At 59.4% G+C, this 22,868-nt stretch overlaps 1 protein-coding gene across 17 annotated transcripts in view; it reads left to right on the forward strand.

The window, feature by feature from the left end:
• The window catches only part of SLC19A1 (solute carrier family 19 member 1), a 48,257-nt gene that overhangs the window by 17,778 nt on the left and 7,611 nt on the right, over window positions 1-22,868 (forward strand). For 2 of the 17 annotated variants that reach the window (XM_015446744.4, XM_065541267.2), the window contains exons 2-5: window positions 7,166-7,403; window positions 12,710-13,469; window positions 14,136-14,328; window positions 18,477-18,618. In XM_015446744.4, the coding sequence (XP_015302230.3) occupies window positions 7,215-7,403; window positions 12,710-13,469; window positions 14,136-14,328; window positions 18,477-18,618 (1,284 nt within the window). In that variant the 5' untranslated portion in view covers window positions 7,166-7,214. Of the gene's footprint in view, window positions 1-1,144; window positions 1,260-2,954; window positions 3,008-3,455; window positions 3,565-6,541; window positions 6,650-7,165; window positions 7,404-10,260; window positions 10,346-12,709; window positions 13,470-14,135; window positions 14,329-17,520; window positions 17,856-18,476; window positions 18,619-20,514; window positions 21,423-22,868 lie in introns of those variants that run through there. The other 15 variants (XM_074033874.1, XM_074033877.1, XM_045389423.3 and 12 more) reach the window with 15 other exon arrangements.

The raw sequence follows: 22,868 nt of genomic DNA on the forward strand, positions 1-22,868 counted from the left end.
AAGGAAAAGGGGAGTTCCCAGACTCTTTTAAACAATCCGCTCTTGAGTGAGCTAACTGAACAAGAACTCACTCATCACCAAGGGGATGGTGCTAAGCCATTCACGACGGATCCACCCTCATGATCCAACACCTCCCACCAGGCCCCACTTCCAACACGGAATCACATTCCAACATGAGATTTGGAGGGAACAAAGAATCCAAACCACATCAGTGTGTGCGCGTGTCTGTGCATGTCTGTGTCCATCTGTGTGTGCACGTCTCTGCACGTCTGCGTGGATCTGTGTGTCTCTATGCATATGTGTCCATGTGTTAGCATTTGGTCCAAGCCTTGCTTCCAGAGCCACAGCAGCCACAATAGCACCAGCTGAGGGAAAGGGCTGTTTGAATGCCACTGCCTCCCTGATGCTGACGGGGACCTTAACCACAGGGACAGCCCGGAGTCTCTCCAGCCAAGGCAGAGGATTGGCCGGTTGGTCTCAGAAGGCAGTGGGTGGGCAGGGTCCTCATTCTCTGGCCGAGATTTCTTGGGCCTGGACTACGGGTGCTAAGGCTGCCGAGGAGTGGGGGCCCAGGAGCTGGGGATGGTTCACTGCTGTGGGGTGGGCTGCAGAGCCCACCTGAGCCCCTCCAGGAGGGGAAGGGGATCTCTGTGGCCTGCAGCCCCCAGACATCACTGTATGTGGCTGGAGCCTACAGGCTGGAGGGCTGGGATCCACACTGCTGGGACCCTGCTGATCACTCCAGCCCAGGGCTTCACCCAGGAGCCAGCTCTCCTTCCCATCCCTAACGCTCAGGCACTTAACTATTTGACAAACCAATGACGAAACACGCAAGGACGGGGACCGCTGGAGCCTCGTGAGGCCCCAAGCACAGGATCCATTCCCAGATGCCAGTGTCACTCCCAAGTCACCTGCTTTTGTAAGTCTCTTATTTTGGGTGGAGCCCTCTGGAAGCCCACGCCCTGCTGTCTGTGGCCACTCCTAGCAGCGAAGCCTCCTCGATGGAGGTTTCTGTAAGGTCTTCACGAGTCTCCTGGCTCCTCCCTCAGAGCAGCTGCCTCCAGATTACAACTACCACGTGCCGTTGGTGGCTGCAGCCCCACCCCCCTATTCTAAAGCAGCTCCTGCAGGAAACCTGGGCCTTGTGTGGCTGGGGAACTCCCAGGACTCCTGCCACGCAGGTGGACCGGAGGACGGCTTGGGCAGGCCCCTCGCAGGCAGGGGAAGATTCGCTTGGCTCCACCTGGCCGGAGAGATAGGTGAGGGACTGGCCTTTGTGGGTCCTGTGGGGTCCCCTTGGGGCTGTGGCTCTCTGCCTTGCTGTTTCCAAGCGGGAAGGGGTCTAGGAGCCCCGCTGCTGTTCATCCCCGCTTCCTCTGAGCTTCCTGGCCTGTCCTGCACATAAAGGGAGCATGCTGCCCTGGAGAGCTGGCCCCATGGCCCGCTCCTCTTTGCCTGGAGGGAAGGAAGGCCTCCTCCTCCTTGGCGTTGCCCCCGCTGTCTTCCAGCAGGGCCAGGCTCTGCCCGCCCGTGGAGTAAGGCCAGTACTGGGGAGACAGCCAGGGCTCCCACGAAGCAGGGAGTCCCTCCAGGCGAGGCGCTCCATCCTGTAGTGCTCCCTTAAATTCTGCAAGCTACCCCAGATCCCCTGTTTCCAGCCAACAAATCCTTTTTAAGTTCCTTTGAGATTTGTTCGTGTGGACTCCGGAAAGAAGGCCCAGGCCGGAGCTTTGGGCAGGCGGCCATTTAGGGCAAGGGCGCTGTGCCGGCTTCCCAGTGGGGCTGCCCGGTTGGTGGGCAGGAGAGCCAGGGCACCCCCCACACCAGAAGGCAGGTCGTGGACTGTGTCGTCTACACCCGGGAAGGGGTGCATTCCAGGGGCGCTGCTCCAGACTCGCCACTCACCTGGGACTCGAAGTCTTGAGTTGTGGGTACCAGGGTGGCCATCCCCTTCTGTTCTGTGCGGCTGACTTCCTGGCTACTCCTTAGCCTTGGGGCCCCCACAGCCCTCGGCTTAGCTTCCCTCCCCATAGCCAGGTCTTGGATAACTCCAGGGTAAAGTGACGCTGTGGCCCCCCACTTCCCCTGGGTCCTGCACAGGCCTGGGGCTTTCGGCGGCGCTGTCTGCTGCAGCCCCGCGCCTTCCTGGGAGAGTGGCCCAGGCCTCCCTTCCTGAGTGTGACTGCGCTGCCGTCCCCACCTGCCAGGCCTGCGCGGGTCTTCCCCGGGCTCTCCCTGCTGGGATGGGGACTGGTGGCCCCGGGCCGCGTCCTGGATCCGGCTTGCTCCTTGGAACAAGGCCGGTAGGGTCACCGTCAGGCAGGAGGGCGGGCGGCGGGGGTCCTGGGGGCGCCGGATTCGGGGCCGTGCCGTCCCCAACAGCAGGCTGTGCGTGTCCCTGTTGGAGCCCCACGAAGGCAGCTCAGGGCCACCCCTGAGGGCGCGTGGGCCCGCCGCGCTCCCGGATCTGGCTTGCGACAGGCCGGGAAGGCAGGTGTTTAACGATGCAAAAAGGAACGCACAAGGCCTCGTCGAGGAGGGTGGGGGTCGGGAGGGGGACTAAGGGGGGACTGGGGGTGGAAAGAACGCGGGGGGAGGGATGGCAGGGTGCCCGCCCGAGGGACCCACACTTCCGCGCACGGCGCCCCAGGATGCTGACGCCGGCGGGGGTGCGGGCCCGAGGGGCGGTCGGGGTCAGGTGGCGGCCCCAGGGGCAGGGCCGCAGCACGAGGGGCCTCGTGACCCGGGCAGGGCGAGGCCGGCGCCGGGGCTGGGAGAGGGCAGTGGGCGGGCGCTGCCGTAGGTGGGAGGATGCCCGTGGGGACGCTCGGGCGGCTGCGCCCCGCCACGCGCGAGGCCCCGCCCTCAAGGCGCGTTCAGTGGGACGGACCCGCCCTCCCCGCAGCCGCGCGCCCGCCGCGCCGCCTTGTGGGCGCTGTAGTCCCGGAGTCCGCGTGCGCGGGGCCGGGTCCCGGGAGCCCCAGGCAGCAGCCTCGCCGAGCCGCAGGTACTGGTGGCGAACGGGGCCACGGGGCCGCGTGTCGGGGGCTGCGGGGTGTCTCGGGGCCCTGGGGTGAGTGCAGGGCGCGGGCCAAGGTTTGCAGGACCCTGTGAAGTTGAGTGTCGGGGGCTGGCGCTGGGGTCCGCGGGGCTCTGGCCCGGGCGCGGTGGGCTGAGAGCCAGGCGCCTGGCAGAACCATTGCAGTGCAGCGGGTTTCCCGCCGCTAACTTTCCGCCCCAGCCTGCTAATGGGTTGGTGAGGCCCGCCCCCCAGCCTGCCCTCCGCGTCATCCTGGGGCGCCAAGTCCCACCTCCGGGTCTGGAGGAACGCGTGGATCCGGAGTTCGCGTCCAGGCACGTGCTGCTTCGGGACGGTTCAGCCGGCGGGTGAATCCTGCCAGCCACGCGTGGGGCGGGCCCCTGGCACCTCTCCAGGCCATTCTCTCCTGTGCCAGAAGCTTCGTAGGTGCAACTTCCCCTTGGAGCAGCTGTGAGTGCGGATCCAGCAGAGCAAACCCGAGGCGTCTCAGAGAGAGCCTGGACAGCCGCTGCAGCCTTTCCCGAGTAGGTCCTCACAACACCCCTGCACTAGGGTCCTGTCCATCAGAAACTCCTGTCCTGGGGAGTCTCGCCTGTCTGGCCTCAGGACACAGGCTAACTAAGGTGGCCCCAAAATCCAGAATGCATCCAGAGGGAAGGTGGGAGAGTCCTTGGAGGTGCCTGTTGGCAGCCCTGTAAAGAGGTGGCCTCCCCCCACGAAGACCCGAGGATCCCTGTACAGCCCTGATTCAATCAGCAGAGCCGAGGCTGCTCTGGCCCAGTGCACCTACCTGCCCTGTCCAGGCCTGGGAGACAGGCTGCATCTCACTGGCCGCCTTTGCCTGGGTGCCACCTGTGCACTGCTTGTTGCAATTGCTAATTGCTTTCTTTCCGAAGGGGCTTTGGTGGATTTTTACAATACCAGATAGTACAGTTTTCTGTGCTGGACACAGATGAGAAACAGTGCTCGGGTGTTTGGGCCTGCAGCAGTGATAGCGGGAGGGTCTAATTATGCTCTTAGGAACCCTGAACTTGGTCATCTGAACGGGGGTGGGAGGGTGCGCAATGCTTTCTTCTTCTTCTTCTTTTTAAACTAGCAGGCGTTCTAAAAACGTGCCGAACATTCTTGGTTAGCCTTCCAGAGTAGGAGCTCGTTTAAACACGGAATGATAGGTGGCGTTTGCTTTTGTTTTGATTGCGGGTCTCCAGCCTTCTCAGGTGCTTGGAAGGACAGAGCCTGGGCGGGGGTGGTCACTGGGGACAGTGGGGCTGGGGATTTCGGGGGGCTGTTACAACCTTCTCCTGAAGCAGGGATTCTCACTGCTTCCCCGTGGCCCTCCTGTCTGGCTGGGCACTTCCTTCAGATGTCGGGAAGAGACCTCAAGCTGTGTGGGACTGGGCTGGAGTCTAGGTTTCCCCTGGCTTGGGGCTGCATTTCTATGATGGTGACCAAGTTCCCTATCTTTCCTCTTGGAGGTGGTCTTGGCCGTGCTGGCCAAGCATCTGCCAGTGGGCTACGTTCATTGCATGTAAGTTAAGCATGCTGGCGGCAGAGGCTGTTAAGACCAGCAGCACCCGCTTTGCTGGCTGAGACTCTGGCTGTCTCTCCAAGAAAGGAATGTTCTGGTCGCTTCTCAGAACAGGGGGCCGAAGTACCTGGGGCTCCTGGGGGTCCTGTGGGTGGGGATCTGACTCCTGGGGTCGTGGACTGTGGGCCCCAGACCCTGGGCTTAGTTCAGCTCCTGACGGCTCCCCGTTGTCTGTGGTGATCTGGTTGCTCTGGGTGTCTGGGGATCAGTGCACCTGTCTAAACCTGCTGACGGGTGGGAAAGTGAGCTTGATGGGGAGTCCCAGCGCCGAATGGGTCTCCCAGTGAGGAGGGGTGGGTGTGGTCCGAGGTATGTCCAGCTCTACCCGTGGCCTCTTTGGGCATCAGGGTCCCTGGTAATGGAGCCCAGCCTTTGTGCACTGATCTTCCCAGCTGTTGTCACAGGCCCTGGGGAGGCGTGGAAGGCGAGGCCGAGGCTGGTGACTGTCAGATCTGCCTCAGCCTTGCAGTGGCCCCTGCCTGCGCTTCCTCCTGCCTGGCTGGCTGTTTTCATTCTGGCCCTTTGAGAACTTCTGGAGTCCCGGCTGCCTTCGATGGGGGTGCTGGTCCCATCATCTTCCCAGCCGTGCCCTGCCGTGGAGCTCTGGAAATCTTGAGGTTTCCCTAACCCTTCCCCCGCTTCCCTGCGGCCCCCACGGCAAGCCCACTAGCCTCTGCCTCTTAAGGGCTTCCCTGCTGTCACCTGTCTGTGTTCCTTTGTCACAGATGTGAGTGTGTAGAGGTGTGAAGACAGGACCCGGGATGTTGCTGATGGCTTTGCCTGCGTGGCCTGGGGAGGGTCTCCCTCTGTGGACCCTGCAAGCCACCTCTTTCCTAAGCCTGTGTGTCAGGTTGGGGGCAGTTCAGGGACCACTTGCAGCCTGAGTGGTCTCTGATACTCGGAGACTGAGTGCTGAGAGCTTGGGGCAGCTTTTCCTCAGAGTCCCTGGACCCCCAAAGCCGGCCCCACATCGAGGGATGCTCTGAGCCCGTGCTGGAGGGTTGGAGGAGACTCTCCCCAAATCCAGACCCTCTGCAGAACCCCCGCCACCCTCCCAAGCAGGCCCTGTGGCGAGGCACAGCTGTCCGACTGTGTCAGCCCAGTGCAGACAGGACGGCGACCCCGCCCCATGCGGCTGCCCAGCTGCCCTCTGCATGTGCTGTGTCCCCACCCCACCTGAGCAGCAGGCGGCCTTTCCATGAGCACTCTGCCAGGCCTGGCCTCCGGGAGCAGAGGTCAGCTGATACAGACCTGAGGTGCACCCGTGGGGGACCAGGGCTGGGTCCTGGCCTCACTGGGTTGGCTTGGGGGGGGCCCTGACACACTTGTTTATGGCGGCTCGCTTTTGACTTACTTGAAAGAGAACTTTACACTGAGGCCTTAAATGGAAACCAGCACTACGTGGCACCTGGAGACATGATTCTGATAAGTGGACAGGCTGCTACCCCGCAGCTAGAAGGCACGATTTGTGGTAGCGAGATGAGCTCTTGCCCGCACCAGAGAAGCCTTTGTCCTGGGCAGAGTCAGGACTGAAAGAGACAAGCCCTCGAGGGGGCTGCGTACTGCTGCTGCTCTGCCACGTGCCCTGGCCGTGTGGGGCGGGGGTGCTGGTGGGACGGTCCCCAAGGTTGGATGCATATTGCCTTGTGGATGAAGGCCCGTGGTCTGGGGTGCTCCATTTGGAACGTGTCAGGTCCACCCATGGCTCCTGCCAGCTGCTTCTGTCTAGGATAACCTGCCTCCGGGGATGCTGGGGTCCCTGGGCTCAGGGGCTGGGCCTCAGCTCCATCCCATCCTCCCTCCCATGCATGTTTCACCCCTGGCTGCCCTCAGTCCCCTCGAGGACCCCTGCTTTTTCCTCTGCCCTTCCCTCACTGTGGACTTGGCCTGCATGCCCTCCTGCCAGGGCACGGGGGCCGGTGTGTTTCCCACGCTCGTGTGCAGGATCCGACCCCAGGCTGATGGGGACCTGAGGCTGGTACCTGCAGCCACCCACTGTCGGCCACCCGTGGTGTGACCAGGTGTGTCCCTGGCCTCCAGCAGCGTCTGTTCTGCCTGTGCCCTCCCCGGGCCACCTGGGTGCCGCTAGAGCAGCAGCAGGCATGTGGGCTGCCCTTAGGCCTGCGGGGTGAGGTGTGCCCGCCTGGCTGCCATAGCCACACATGCTGCCCAGCAGTGACATGAGTCTGGTATGGCCCCAAACCTAAATTTTGTTAGTTTAGTTAATGTAGTAAGTCAATTAGTTAATTAATTTGGTTTTGATTGGCATTTAAATCACTCCACGTGACTGGAGACTTCCCTTAGCCTCAGAGACCCTGGAGGTGGTGACAGCCTGGCCTGGGGGGACTCCGGAGCGACTCAGGTGTGGGTGGCTCGCAGTTTGGTGCGCAGGGCGAGGATGGTCCGGGGTCTGCGTTCGTCTCCAAGGTGGTTGGTTCTGAGTGGCGAGGAGGAGGCCGGCACTGGGCCTCATTCTGCGGGGTGGGGAGGCCTGCAGACCGTCTTCCGAGCTGCCCTGACTCCACCCCTCCTTCCAGGCAGAGTGTCGCCGTCGTCCCCTCTGGAGCTGCATGTGACCTGGGCAGCATGGTGCCCTCCGGCCCAGCGGTGGAGAAGCAGGTGCCCGTGGAACCTGGGCCTGACCCTGAGCTCCGGTCCTGGCGGCGCCTTGTGTGCTACCTTTGCTTCTACGGCTTCATGGCGCAGATACGGCCCGGGGAGAGCTTCATCACGCCCTACCTCCTGGGGCCGGACAAGAACTTCACGCCGCAGGAGGCACGTGGGCGCCGGGGCGTGGGGGCGGCTGCCGTGGGTGGTGGGGAGCAGCTTTGGGGGCCAGGGCGCTGTTCCTGTTGGAGGCGTGAGCACCCGAGGCTGGAGAGGGTGAGTGGCCACGTCAGCTGATCGTGGTCCCGGAGGGAGCCCGGCTGGGGTCTCACACCCCCTGCAGCGGGCACCATCAGATGGAGGGGCCCGGCTGCGGCTTAGTGACCAGGCTAGATAAAAAGTGATATTGTTCCTCCCGAGAGGTAGCCTGCCCCACCCCACCTGCCAGGCTGGGCTCATCAGCCCTCCTGGTGAGGAAGGCCCACGTCCAACCCTGCTGGGCACCTGCCTCCAACAGAGACTCAGTGGCTATTTACCTAAAGAGATTATTGAAGGAATTTTCTCATTTTACTCAGCCATGAGGACAAAGGGTCTTATTGAAACTGTTCTAATAGACTTATGCCCAGTCACGGGTCTCTCAGGCCACGTGAACGGTGGAGCCAGGAGTGGTGGTATCTGAAGCAGTTTCCTCCTGGGGCTGTGGGGTCCTTGTCCATATGGCATATCCGCACAGAAGGAGCCTGGAAGGTCTCACAGGCTGCCAGCCCAGCTGATCACCCCGACACCCCATCTCAGGGCCCGGGGCCTGCTCACCTGCCCATCCCAGCCGCTGTCCCCGTCCTCTGCAGCACAGCCACCTGGCCCCTGCACCCACACTGCTGTCGCTAGGCGTGCCTCTTGTTCCCTGCGTCTCCTGACCGGAAGCCGGCCCCCACCCCTCGCAGACCCTAGAATTGTGAAACTGATGTGCAGCCGAGGGGTGTGCTTGTGGAAAAGTGGAGTGCTGCCCTTCCCGCGTGCCCGGCTCAGAGCACCGTGCGTGTGTGACTGTCTAGTCCCACGGCCAGCACTGCTAGCCGCCAAGGCAGGGTCACTTTCCAGGTGAGGACAGGGTCTTGCTGGCTCTGGCTGTCGGTGGCGGGGCTGGGGCTGGAGCGGCAGAGCCATCTCCTTGACCCCTCATGAAGTGCCTTCTGCTCCTGGCCATTCTGCCCCTCTCCCTGCCACCCACTGACCAGATGGCATCTCTGCTCTTAGTGGAGGGCCACTGTCAACCGCCAAGGTTATTTATAGGGATGAGCATTATGTGTGGCATTTCCCTTAAAATAACACAATAAGAAAAGTCTCTAGAGCGAAGATGTTTAAATCCCATCTGCCTGCCCTCTCATGTCGCACATTAACAGATTACAAAGTAGATTCCAGAAATTAAGCCATTCCACCAGGCCTTGGATGTCATCAGAGGGATGATGGGTGCAGGCGCTCTGCGCACCTGCCACTTGGCGGGGCCCCCTGATCTCAGCCCCTCTGGCTGCAGGAGAGGCCGGAGAAGAGCTTTATCACTCCCTACCTCCTGGGGTCCAACAAGAACTTCACACGGGAGCAGGCACGTGGGCGTCGAGGTGCGGGGGCGGCCACCGGTAGGTGGACGGGGAGCAGCTTTGGGGGCAAGGGAGGCCCAGCCTGCCAGGACTTGCCAGCCCCTGTTGTTGCCGGGCTTGTGTCTAGGAAGTTCACGTAAGTGGTGTCTTGTGACCCAGCTTTCGCAAGTTGCTCTCCTGCCCAGTCTGACTTAAGAGATGTTCCACGTGGGTTCAAGGGTGTTCTTAAGCTGCCCCTACCGGGTTGAACTACAAGGTGCTTATCTGGTGCTTTGCTGGAGGCGATTAGGGGATTCCGGCTTCTCCCACTGCTTGTTGATGGCTTCGGGTAGAGCATGAGCCAGCAGCCTCAGGCGGTGGGCCTTGACCCAGCTGGCCCGGGCTGGCATTTCCAGCTCACTTCTGGGGCGAATGCTGCTTCCTCCGCAGCCTGCCACGGGCTGCCTGTGTTCCCCTCACCAGCTCGGGTGGGCTGCTGAGTGCCAGCCATCTGGCTGCGGTGAGGAGCGTGGTTTCCTTTGCTCACATTTGCTGTGCCTCCATTTCTCTCTCCGTGGGCTGGTGTTTCCTGGCATCCCTGCGGTTGCTGTCCTCCTTGGACCTGGTTCCCTCTTCTGCTTCCGGGGGACCCCGTGCCCTTGGGATCGGACTGGCTGTGTGTTACATATGGTGTTTCTCTGGAGTCGTTTTGAATTTGGCCAAATTTCCCTCTGGGGTTTCTGCTTTGAGTGGCAGCTGAGAGCGCTTTCCGCGGCCGAGTCCGTGAGGTGCTCCTGGGTGGGTTGCGGTTGCCTGGAACCCCACTGGAACTGTGCTGTGTGGTGGGAGCTGCAGCCCCCACCCTCCTCCAGGGAAACCCCCGGCCCAGGACCCTGTGCATAGCCATCCTTCCTGACCTGCGGCCCATGCCCCGTCCCCAGCTGGTCCCTGTTGGGTGCCCTTCTCTGGCATCCAGTCCTGCTGCCCCACGCCCGGCCCTGCCCTCATGTCCTGCCTGCCTTCGGGCCTTGCCCACCTTCCCACCTCCCTGTTCAGAGAAGCCTCCCTGAGGCTGTCCAGGTGTAGATTTGGGCGCAGCTCCCTGCACTCTGCCCATGCAGCCTGGACCCCAACCACGACCTGTGGAGAACAGGGCCGACGCCAGGCTCAGGCAGCGGGAGGCTGTCCTCGTGTCAGAGCCGTGGCCGCCTGACAGATGCCACCTCCCTGCTGGGACCGTTGTGGGGGCCCCTCCCCCAGCAGCCTTGTAAGTGGGTCGCAGGTCACAGCTCTGGGCAGAGCCTCCCTGCTGTCTGCCTGCCAAGGCTGAGGAAGGGGGAGTAGGGGCCATCGAGGAGGTGCAGGGAGAGGAGCAAGAGGGCCCTGGGTGGGTGTTGGGGAGTGTTCAGGCTCCACCTTGACCCCGTGGTCTGCCAAGGGGGAGCTCTGCACTCAGTCCCTCAACTAAGACCAGGAGGTGCCAGATGAGGCCCCAGCCTGCAGAGCCGGTTCCTGGTGGAAGAGGAGAGTGAGGTGGGTGAGGCTTCTAGGACACCCAGTGCCCTTTTCCAGAGAGCCGTGGGCTCTGGGGAGAGCCTCTTTGCTGGCTGTCTACCATTTTGACTCTGGGCTGTGGGCAGGACCTATGCCCTGGCCAGGGGCTGGGGCGGTCATGCCCCCGCGCGGCCTCCTGTGTCTGGGGGTCAGGGGTCCCTGAGGCCCTAGGAGGGCCCCTGCCTCTGAGCCGCTTCTTTCGGAATCTGCAGGGGTTCCCTGGGCTGGCCCCGAGGAGGAGCCTCCCCCAGTCAAGCAGGCCGTCAAATGGGGCTGTTTGATGTCCCCAGGACATTGCTGTAAACACAGTGCAGAAGCCGATGGCCGGCCCTGAGGCTCTCTGTGACCCGGCATGGTCACTCAGCTTCCTGGCGCCTGACCTACCCTCAAAGAGTGTCCAGGAATGTCCTGAGCAGGATGGAGTGCGGGAGGGACCTTGGGTGCCTGGTGCTGCTGGGACCACAGCCTTCGGGTCAGCTTGGTCTCCATGAGGGTACAGGCTCTGGGGTGCGACCTCAGGGTGCCCTGAGGTGGGGTCTCTGGGCAGCCTTCCCCTGAGCCCTTGGGAAGCTTCTCAGCATGCTGGCCTGGCTGCAGGGTCCTGTTCCCCAGCTGTTCACAGTAGCCGGTGGCCAGACTCCGAGCACATCGGGCCACACATCTTGGGTGTGCCAGACACGAGGCTGAGAGGCCCTGGGGAGGAGGCGTGGCTCGGCGCCGCACCCCTGTGCTGACCCAGGGTTTGGTCTTCTCAAGTGTGGCTGGCAGGGGCTGAGGTCACCTGGGGCAGCATGAGTAGGGCTGTGGGGTTGCTGGTGGTCAGGCCTGAGTCAGGTGGGGCCTACTGGAGGCCCAGAGTCCAGCAGGGCCCTGCTGGCCCACCTGGTACCAACCTCCAGCGGATCTGAGGTGGGGTCTGGTGGGGCCTCTGGGCAGGGCCACCTGCTGAAAATGCACCTGGGCCCCAGGGGAGGCTCCAAGCATAAGGTGGCTCCCACATCAGTCCCCAGGGAGGGGCAAGGCAAGCGGCTTGGGCCTCACGGGGGTGGGTCCTCTTCCTCTGGACTGTGCCCAGGTGAGCCCAAGTGTGCCTGCAGAAGCCCTGGCCCCTGCCAAGCCAGCTGGGGACATTTGGTGCCTGCCTGGAGTAGAGTCTGGGGCAGTGCCCTCTGACCTTGTCCTGTAGGAGGCAGCACCCCCAGACCCATGCCCAGCTCCACATTCCCATGGAAGGTGGATGTGTGTTGAGCCCACAGACACGGAAGCCAGGCCTGGAGTGTCCACCGGCAGCTCAGTGGCCAAGGCTGTGGAGCTGGGTTCCCACATAACATGTGATGGAGGAGGTGGGGGTGGGCAGGCCGACAGCCTGTGCTCCCCCTCCTGGGTGGGTGCAGGGCGGCTGCAGGGGCGCTTGTCCCCCTCCCTGCTCCTGGGTTGGAGCCTGGCCTTAAAGACCTTGCTCTGGGGACTAGTGTGAGATGGGAGTGCGCAGCCCAGGGCCCTCTGCCCTTCCCCACGCCCTCTCTTTCCCCTTCTTCCCTTTCCTGTCTTTCTTCCCCTGCTGGGTTCCCCACAGTCCCTCCCACGAACCTGCTGTTCCTGATCTTGCTCTTCCTTTCTGTGCCTTCTGTTTTTGTCTCTCTCCAGGAAGGATGGAAGGACCTTGTGTTAGTGTGAATGTGTTACGGGTTACAGCTCTGTTTTCCATATTGTTTAAGATGAAATAAAACTATGTTTTTATGCTATTAAAAATAGAGAAGCTGGCTGGGTGTAGTGGCTCGCGCCTGTAATCCCAGCACTTTGGGAGGCCAAGGTGGGCGGATCACCTGAGGTCAGGAGTTCGAGACCAGCCTGTCCAACATGGTGAAATCCCTTCTCTACTAAAAATACAAAAATCAGCCAGACATGGTGGTACGCAGCTGTAACTCGGGAGGCTGAGGCAGGAGAATTGCTTGAACCTGGGAGGTGGAGGTTGCAGTGAGCTAAGATTGTGCCACTGCACTCCAGCCTGGGCGACAGAGCAAGACTCTGTCTCAGAAAAAAATAAAAATAAAACTAGAGAAGCTTAGATGAACAGGATTGTTAATAACGATTCCTTCTGTGGCTACTGTCAGCTTTCTGCAGGCAAACGCTCCCAGGCTCCTGGGACGGTCGGGAGCCAGAGGTCCCTGTTCAGAGAGGACGATGCAATGGGACATGGGACAGGGGCATGTTGGGGAGAGGGGTCACACCAGGCAGTGTTGGGGTAGGTAGCCTTCAGCAGCCATGACCTCGGGCAGGCTGTGTCCGCGGCAGCCCCAGCATTGCTAATGCCTAGTGGGGCGCCCGCCCACCTGTCCGCAGGTCACCAACAAGATCACGCCGGTGCTGTCGTACTCCTACCTGGCTGTGCTGGTGCCCGTGTTCTTGCTCACCGACTACCTGCGCTACACGCCAGTGCTGCTGCTTCAGGGGCTCAGCTTCGTGTCGGTGTGGCTGCTGCTGCTGCTGGGCCGCTCGGTGGAACACATGCAGCTCATGGAGTTCTTCTACAGTGTCACCATGGCCGCGCGCATCGCCTACTCCTCCTACATCTTCTCTCTCGTGCGGCCCGCGCGCTACCAGCGTGTGGCCGGCTACTCGCGTGCTGCGGTGCTGCTGGGTGTGTTCACCAGCTCCGTGCTGGGCCAGCTGCTGGTCACCGTGGGCCGAGTCTCCTTCTCCACGCTCAACTACATCTCGCTGGCCTTCCTCACCTTCAGTGTGGTCCTCGCCCTCTTCCTGAAGCGCCCCAAACGCAGCCTCTTCTTCAACCGCGACGACCGCGAGCGGTGCGAAGCCTCGGCTTCGGAGCTGGAGCGCATGAACGCCGGCCCGGGCGGGAAGCTGGGGCGCGCGCTGCGGGCGGCCTGCGGGGACTCCGTGCTGGCGCGGATGCTGCGGGAACTGAGGGATAGCCTGCGGCGGCCGCAGCTCCGCCTTTGGTCCCTGTGGTGGGTCTTCAACTCGGCCGGCTACTACCTGGTGGTCTACTACGTGCACATCCTGTGGAACGAGGTGGACCCCACCACCAACAGTGCACGAGTCTACAACGGCGCGGCCGATGCTGCCTCTACGCTACTGGGTACGCGCGCCCTGGTCCCCGAGGCTCCCCGTTCACCCCCTGCCCCGTGGATCCTTATCCCGGAGGCTCCCCTTTGCCGCCCCATGCCCCGTGGATACCTTAACCCAGGGCCTCCCCACCACCTCCCTCTGCCCCATGGATCCTTCCCCCGGAGGCTCCCCCTCCCCGCCCCCTGTCCCATGGATACCTTCCCCCAGAGGCTCCCCGCCCCCTCCCCCTGCCACGTGGATGCTTCCCCCGGAGGCCCCTCGCCACCTCCCCCTGCCCCGTGGATCCTTCCTCCAAAGGCTCCCTGCCACCTCCTCCTGCCCCGTGGATCCTTCCCCCGGATGCTCCCCCTCCCCACCCCCTGCCCCGTGGATACCTTCCCTCAGAGGCTCCCCACCACCTCCCCCTGCCCGGTGGATGCTTCTCCCCGAGGCTCCTCGCCGCCTTCCCCTGCCCTGTGGATCCTTCCCCCGGAGGCTCCCCGCCACCTCCCCCTGCCCCGTGGATACCTTCCCTCAGAGGCTTCTGCCACCTCCCCCTGCCCTGTGGATCCTTCCCCCGGAGGCTCCCCCTCCCCGCCCCCTGCCCCGTGGATACCTTCCCTCAGAGGCTCCTGCCACCTCCTCCTGCCCCGTGGCCCCCCAGGGCCGCTGCAACGCCCCATCCCTCCCGTCTCAGGTGCCATCACGTCCTTCGCCGCCGGCTTCGTGAAGATCCGCTGGGTGCGCTGGTCCAAGCTGCTCATCGCAGTCGTCACGGCCACGCAGGCCGGGCTGGTCTTCCTTCTGTCGCGCACTAGTAGCATCTGGCTGTGCTATGCGGCCTTCGTGCTGTTCCGCGGCTCCTACCAGTTCCTCGTGCCCATCGCCACGTGAGTTCCAGAAGGGTGGGGAGCCGGGGGTGGGCAGGCACCAGGATCAGCCCTGCGCTTCGCGGGGTGCTCCCATCTTCCCGCCACGCCCCAGCGACTGTGCCAGTGCTGGCCCCGCCAGCCACCTGGAGCTGACCAGGGTCCCCGCTTGTCTCTCCCTGGGACCTGGGGCATCCCTGCCTGTGCCATCCAGCTGCTACCCCAGGCCCTCCGTGCTCCTCTCTGAAGCCTGCTGGGCTTGCTGCCCTGCTCCCAACCCCATCCTCCAGGACCCATCCAGGCAGGAGCCGGAGCATGCACCTGTGTGAGTTCATCCTCAGCTTACACTCACACCAGGCACTCACACCACACACACACACCACACGCTCCCACATGGACACACACCACACACTCATGAACACACACCACATGCTCACAGATGGACACACGATACAGACACACCACACTCTCACATGGACACACACCACACACATGAACACACCACACACATACGGACACACCACACACACACAGACATGCACCACACACGCGAACACACCAACACACGGACACGCACCACACATGAACACACGGACACACACCGTGAACACACCACACATATACAGACACCCACCACACATGAACACATACCACACTCACACACGGACACGCACCACACACGTGAACACACCACACACACGGACACACCACACACATGAACACCACACGCTCACACATGCACACCCACCACACGTGAACACATACCACACACTCACCAATGGACGCTCAGCACACACTCTTACCACACGTGCACACATGGACAAACACTACACTCACACATGGATATATCACACATGGACACAGACTACACACGGACACCACACACGGACAAACGCACACTCACATGAACACACCACACACTTGGACACACACCACACGCTCACAGATGGACACACACTATATGCACGGACACACACCATACGCTCACACATGGACACACCCACACATTGACACACCTACCACATAGACCACACACACTGACACACTCAGACACTGACCCTGTGTGCTCACACCCGCCCCTGCCTCCCTGGACCTGCCCCCTCTTTCCTGCCAGCTGGGAGGACTTTGGCCCCAGCTCCCCTTCCTGGGCCTCCACTCCAGGGTGGCCTCCGAGCCCTGTCTCCCTCCCTCCGTGGGTTGTCCCCCTGAGGCTTACGCTGGCCACGAGCCTGTTGAGCTGAGAGCACCCTGCCGACCCTTGCATTGTGCCCTCTGCATTGGTAGCCTCATCCCTGCAGCATTCTGCCTGGATGTGCCCAGCCCCGTACTTCCCCGTCCGCCCCACACGCAGGCAGCAGTCTCCTGGCATGGGCAGCCCGGCCCACCCTTCTCTCCTGCCCCTGCCATACTTGAGGCCCCTTTTGCTCCTGTGTGGCCGCCTTCTCCATGCTCCCTGAGGCCCACGCAGGGCTCTTGCTGCCCCCAGCTCCTGAAGGCCCCCCTCCCTGACCTGCCAGCACGGTGGAAAGGGCCAGGGCCTCTGCTGATGTGCCGTCCCATTGCTGCATCCAGGGGGACAACGCCTGAAAGGTTTTAGTTATAAAGTCATTGATGCCCATCGCAGAAAATCCAACACGGTGCAGCAGTGTGCAAAGCAGAAAACCGCCATCTGCTACGGGGAATCCCAGCATTTTCTGCTTGTCTGTGTTGAGTTGATGTCAGACACAGACGTAGGTGGTCACTCCAGGTCATGAGTGGTGGGCCTTACAACCCATCCCCGGTCTGTGGGTAAAGTCACCATTTCCATTTTTCTTACAACAGAAGAACACTGAGATGAATGCCCTTCTACCTACATTTTTCTTTCCAAATTCTAATAATGGCCCTCAGGTGGATTCCTGGAAGGGGAATGGCCAGGTTGGAGAGTCTGTGCTTTTGAAAGGTTTCTGTCGATATTGCAGGTACCCTGCAGGCTGGCATGCGGGCTTTCTCCCCATCAGGATGATGGAGTGGCCTTCCCACCCTCCCTGAGCCCCTGATGGACCAGCTGGGCTCCCAGCCTTTCCTTCACAAGAGCGAGGCTGGCCGGCCTGCTGTGGACTGAGTGGCCCCTGTGTGTCTCCTGACTGTGTTGGGACTCACTTTCCTCTCTCCTGATCGGGGGAGCACTCATCTGTATCATGTATTTTCAATCACCTGTGCCCCCATCATGCCCCACACTCGTTTGCCTTTAATTCAACTCCCAGTGTTTCTCAGTGTCCTTGGAAGCACCCTGGGGGCTGGCCTACCCAGCGCCGCGTCCAGAAGCTCGTTTGTGCTGGGATTTCCCTGCTGTTCATCTGCCCTTTGTCCTGCTGACCTGCTCACCCGGACCTCTGCGTGCTTCTCGTCCTCACTGCCACCCGCCTGCCCGCCCCCCTATCTGCACTGTCCCCGCTGTCCCCCCATCTCCAGTGCCTGGCAGCACAGACACCTCTGCCCTTCTCTAAATAGAGAGTTTCTGGCATTTTTGTTTATTTTTTCTTCAGGTGAACTTTAGGATATTTTTTTGTCCAGTTCTTTTTTTTTCTTTTTTTTTTTTTAAAGCACTTTGCGGATTTTAATTGGAACTGCATCTGAAGACTAGTTTCTCTGCAGAGCACCAGAAGCCTTGTATGTCACCTCTCCATGTCAGGAATATGGTGCCTTCATTCCTGGACATGTGCATGCCACCGCCCACTTCCAGGGCTCGCGGTAACCGGCTGCCACTCACCTCCAGGGCCTGCCCTGCCTGGCTGCCACTCACCTCCAGGGCCCACCCTAACCGGCTGCCACTCACCTCCAGGGCCCCCCCTACCCAGCTGCCACTCACCTCCAGGGCCCACTGTATCTGGCTGCCATTCACCTCAAGGCCTACTCTGCCTCCAGGCCCACCCACCTCCCACCCAGCTGCCACTCACCTTCAGGGCCCGCCCTACCCTGCTGCTGCTCATTTCCAGGGCCTGCTCTGTCCAGCTGCTGCTCCCTCACCGACTCTGGTTTCACTGCTCTTCTAATTTATCGAACATTTAACCATGAAAGACTTTCGTTCCAGACTTTTCTGTCTGTGCCCAGGGGTTCTCTTGATGATGATTTTCTGAGCGTTTTGAGATGCCTGTGACCTGGTCCGTCCCAGAGCTCACGGGAGCCCTTCTAGGCATCTTGTTGAGTTTGTGTTTTGTGACACCCATTGTACAGGTTCAGCATCCCTAATCAAAACAGCCAGAATTCAGCCGGGTGCGGTGGCTCACGCCTTTGATCCCAGCACTTTGGGAGGCCGAGGTAGGCAGGTCACCTGAGGCCAGGAGCTCGAGACCAGCCTGGCCAACATGGTGAAACTGTCTCTACTAAAAATACAAAAATTAGCTGGGCGTTGTGGCGCATGCCTGTAATCCCAGCTACTCGAAAGGCTGAGATAGGAGAATTGCTTGAACCCAGGGGGCAGAGGTTGCAGTGAGCTGAGATTGTGCCATTGCACGCCTGAGCAACAGAGTGAGACTCCATCTAAAAAATAATAATAACAACAACAACAAAAAAATCCAGAATTTGAAATACTCCAAAATCTGACAGTGTTTGAGCTCTGAGAAGACAACGCAGTGGAAAATCCCACACCTGACCTTGTTTGACGAGTCTCAGAACACGGTCAAAAGTTTCTTCATGCACAAAATTACTCCAGAACTCAGGGTGAGGCCCTGGGCAGTAGCATCCCCTTTAGCTTGCAAATGTCTGTTAGGTATTATATAAAATCACATTTTGACTGTACGTATACCGTGTATATGGGCATAAATGGATTTCATGTTTAGACTTGGGTTCCATCCTCAAGGTATCTCCTTATGGATATGTGAATATTCCAAAATCCAAAACCTCTGGCCCCAGGCATTTTGGATAAGGGACCCTCACCCTGTACTGAGCCAGGGGGATGCAGCACATACCAGAATGGCCCCTCGAGAGTGGGTGGCCTGGGTGTTGGCTCCTGCCTGGGAGGGGCGGGCATGTGTGGGAGAGATGGGGGCCTGGTGGGGGCTTATGCGTGCCCTGGGACCTCATGGCTGCCCGGCGAGTCATGGGCTGGTGGGAGCCGGGCTGCAGGCTTTTCGCTGTTGCTGCTTCTCGTTCTCCCAGCAGCGCCTGATCTGCCCGCTCTTCCTGTTCAGCTTTCAGATCGCTTCTTCTCTGTCTAAAGAGCTCTGTGCCCTGGTCTTCGGGGTCAACACGTTCTTTGCCACCGTTGTCAAGACCATCATCACCTTCATCGTCTCGGACGCGCGGGGCCTGGGCCTCGCGGTCCGCGAGCAGGTGAGCCCATTTCAGGCCTGCATCCTCGGGGAGGGAAGCTACTTGTGGGGACGTTGCCAAGGCCTCCTGGTGCCCTCCTGATGTGGAATCCGCTGTGGGCCGGTGGCACAGGGTGCGGGCCGGGGGCTTCCGGTGGGACACACCAGGCCAGCGAGAGCAGGAAATGAGACCCCAGCAGGGCTCAGTTGTTGGGGGTGGGAGCCTCTGTCAGGCCCTGGGCCTTGGTGGAAGCGACTGAGTCTCTGCTCGCCAGGGTGGACCTGTCCTTGTCTCTGTTCTCGGCCTGTGGCTGCCGGAACTGGGTGTCCTTGAGCCCTGGCTAGAGGCCACGTGAGCTTTGTTCTCTTCAGGAAGGAGAGCTGAGCAGAGCCACTCAGCAGCGTTGGCATGCAGGCTTCTGTGGGTGCCCTCCCCTTCCCCACCTCTGGCGGGCCTTTGCTGCTTCTAAGAGGAGCTGGAAAACACACATTTAACTCCTGAGGGTCCCAGCCAAGGCCGGGTCTCCAAGTGAGCTGGATACAGCCATGGTGGGCGTGGTGTGAGAGGTCCTCCCGGGCTCCTCAGGACTGCCCCGCCCCAGCCTGCAGCTAGACAGATGCGCTTGGCAGGTGGGACAAGGGCTTTGTCCACCTGCGGCCCAGGTCTCACTGGGCAGGAGGACTGTCAGGGCTGGCCCTGATCCTCTGAGGGTGCCTCGTCTGTTCAGCCTCGGTGACTCTGGAGCTCAGGATGAGGCCTGGGCAACAGCAGGCATCCCCTTCGGCTTGCGAATGCCTGTTAGGTGAGGGTGGCTGTTGCTCACTCATTGAAATGCATCCTTCAGCCCAAGAGTGTCATTAGGGCCTGTCCACACTGGCAGGCCACATGGCCCCATTCCACAGAGCCCTCCGGGTGCAACGCCCCTGACCCAGGTGTGAACACTCAGGGCGGTGACCCTCCGATGGGTGGGGGTGAACACTCAGGGTGGGTGACCCTCTGAGGCCCGGGGGTGAACGCTCAGGGTGGTGACCCTCTGAGGCCCGGGGGTGAACGCTCAGGGCGGTGACCCTCCGATGGGTGGGCGGTGAACACTCAGGGTGGGTGACCCTCTGAGGCCCGGGGGTGAACGCTCAGGGTGGTGACCCTCTGAGGCCCGGGGGTGAACGCTCAGGGCGGTGACCCTCCGATGGGTGGGGGTGAACACTCGGGGTGGTGACCCTCTGAGGCCCGGGGGTGAACGCTCAGGGCGGTGACCCTCTGAGGCCCGGGGGTGAACGCTCAGGGCGGTGACCCTCTGAGGCCCGGGGGTGAATGTTCAGGGCGGTGACCCTCTGAGGCTTGGGGGTGAATGCGTCCAGGCCTGGCCTGGGTGGACACAGCCTCCTGGTGGCCGGGCTGGTCTCAGGTCTGCAGAAAGGGGGCCCAGAAGGCTTCTGTTGAATGCATGGCCCCGGGGGGGGGCGCTGGCAGTAGTCCAGCTGGCCTTGGAGGGGCTCCAGCACCCCGTAGGAAGTCCTCCCCATTCTTGGAGCCCCTAGTTACCTCTGTCCCCAGACAGCGGTGGCTGCCAGCGTGTATGGGCAGGGAGGGCCTGTCCCAGGGAGACTCCAAGGGCCCTGCGTGGCCCCCGCCAGGCTGGGCCTGGCTTTTGACCTGCCTCTGGGTGCTGACTGCCCCTGACTACTGTGCCCCCCCCACCTACATCCCTCTGTGACCGCCTCTTGTTCAGCCCCCAGCAGCTGGAGGGGCAGATGCCTGAGGGCCCTTTAGGGACCCTGTGCGTGTGCTCCCCTGCAGCTGCCCTGTGGAGGGGACCCCTCACAGTGGACTTCTAAGGGCCCATGGGGGCTTGGTGCAGGGGGTGGTACAGTTCTTCCCGAGAGGGCTGCTCACGAGGAAGCTCTTTCCCTTCCTTAGCTGGTCCTTGTCCTGGTGTGGCCGTGGAGGCCGTGGGGAGATGGGTACGGGGAGGTGGAGGCAGGTTCCGGCCTGTGGCTGCCTCTTGTCACATGGAGAAAAAGCACACAGACTTTTCTCGGGCTGGTTTGATTTCCAGGTTAAAAAGTAACTAGTGGGGCATTTTGCTCATGGCTAGACATCCTGTTGGGTCTAGAGGAGGTGGTGCCAGCTCATCTTGCCCCCCTGCCTGTTACTGGGTGCCGAGTGTCCACTCTCGCTCCTCCAGCATGGGGAGAACAGCTGGAGGAGTTCAGGCTTGATTGCAGGTAGAGTCTGGAGACGGGTGGGAGCCGTGTTGGAGCACGGCGGGGCAGACAGGCCTGGAGCTTGCCTGGGTTTGCCTGCTTTTTAAATTAAGTTTTATATTTGGGTAATCTTATATTCACATGCTGTTTAATAAATAATACAGGGAGATCCATGTACCCCATACCCAGTTTTCGCAGTGGTCACATCTTACAGTTCTGCAGCACATCACAACCAGCATGGTGACAGTCGGGATCCAGAACATTCTGTTCCCACAGGGATCCCTCACGCCGCTCTTTAAAGTCACGGCCCACCCTGCTCCCAAGCCTCACCTCCTCTTTAACCCCTGGCAACCACTACCCTCTTCTCCACTTGTATAAGTTTGTCATTTCAGGAGTGTTATATAAACACAGTTATGCATTGGGTATCGTTTAGGGATTGGCGCTGTTCACTCAACATTGTTCTCTGAACATTCATCCAGGTTGTTATTGTGGCTCTAGCTGATTCCTTCTTGCTGCTGAGTGGTGTTCAGGGTGTGGATACAGCACACTTTATTTAACTATTCACTATGAAAGACGTGTTTCCAGTGTGGGGTATTACAAATAAAGCTGCTACAGACATTCTTTTACAGGTTTTTGTGTGAATATAGGTTTTCCTTTCCCTGGGATACACGCCCAGAAGTGCAAATGGTGGGTCACCAGGTAGTTGCCTGTTTATGAAGAAGCAACCCACTTTCCATAGCAATTGTACCTTTTTGTATCACCACCAGACTTTGAGAGATCAGTCACAGTGTCTTCAGTATGTCGTGTTGCTACCTGTTTTTATTTTGGCCATTGTGATAGGTGTAGTGATATTTGATTGTGGTTTTAATGTGCATTTCCCTGGGGGATAACGTTGTTTTAATTTGCATTTCCCTGGTGGATAATGATGTTGAACATCTTTTTATGTCCTTATTTTCCATTTGCAAGATCTTCACATCTTCTGCCCATTTTCTCATTGGATTGTTCATTTTTATACTCTTGAGTTTTAAGCATTGTTTGTGTACTCCAGATTTTAGTCCTTTGTTGGATATATACAGTTTGCAGTTTTTTTCAACTCTGTAGCTTGTTGTTTCATCTACTTAACATGGTCTTTTACAGAACAAGTATTTTTTAACTCCCATGAGGTCTGATTTAACAGTTTTTCCTTTTATGGAAACTCTTTGCCTAGCCCTAAATTCAGAAGATTTTCCTTAAATTTCTTTTTTAAAGTTTTGTGTTTTTACATTTAAGTCTCTGATCAGCTTTGAGTTAATTTTTGTATAAGATGTGAAGTTTAGGTTGAGGTCACTTTTTTTGGCCTGTGTATCCTTTTATTCCAGCATCATTTGTTGAAAAGACTTAGCTCTCCCCATTGAATTACTTTTGTACCTTTGTCAAAAGTTGGGCCTATTTATGTGAGCCTGCTTCTGGGCTCTTTATCCTGTTCCATTGACCTATGTGTTTCCCGTTGTACCAATATCTCACCATCTTGGTTATGAAGCTTTCTAGCAAGTTTTGAAATTGGATGGACTGATTCCTCCAACTTCTTTTTATTCAAAATTGTTTTGACTATTATAGTTTCTTTGCCTTTCCATATACATTTTAGAGTAATCTTATCTATATCTACAAAAATTCTTGCTCAGATTTTGTTAGGAATTGCAATTAAGCCAGTATATCAATTTTGGGAGAACTGACATGTTGATTGTGTTGTTTTCCAATCCATGAACATGGCATATCTTTCCAATTATTTAGATCTTTGATTTCTTTCAGCATTTTGTAGTTTTCAGCATATGAGTACTGTGCATGTTTTAGTTTATGCTTTTTTTAAAGTAAATCAAACCGTATCTTGAAATTTGTTATCTGCATTAGTCTGTTTGGGCTGCCATAGCCAAATATCACAAACTGGCCGACAAATAGCAGAAATGTGTTCTCTCACAGCTCTGGAGGCCGGAAGTCTGAGATTAAGGTGTTGGCCGGTTGGTTTCTCCTGATGCCTCTCTTCTTGGCTTCCAGATGGCATTTTCTCCCTTTGTCTTCATATGGTCTTTT

This window comes from Macaca fascicularis, chromosome 3 (assembly GCF_037993035.2).
Source record: "Macaca fascicularis isolate 582-1 chromosome 3, T2T-MFA8v1.1".
Classification (NCBI taxonomy): Eukaryota; Metazoa; Chordata; class Mammalia; order Primates; family Cercopithecidae; genus Macaca; species Macaca fascicularis.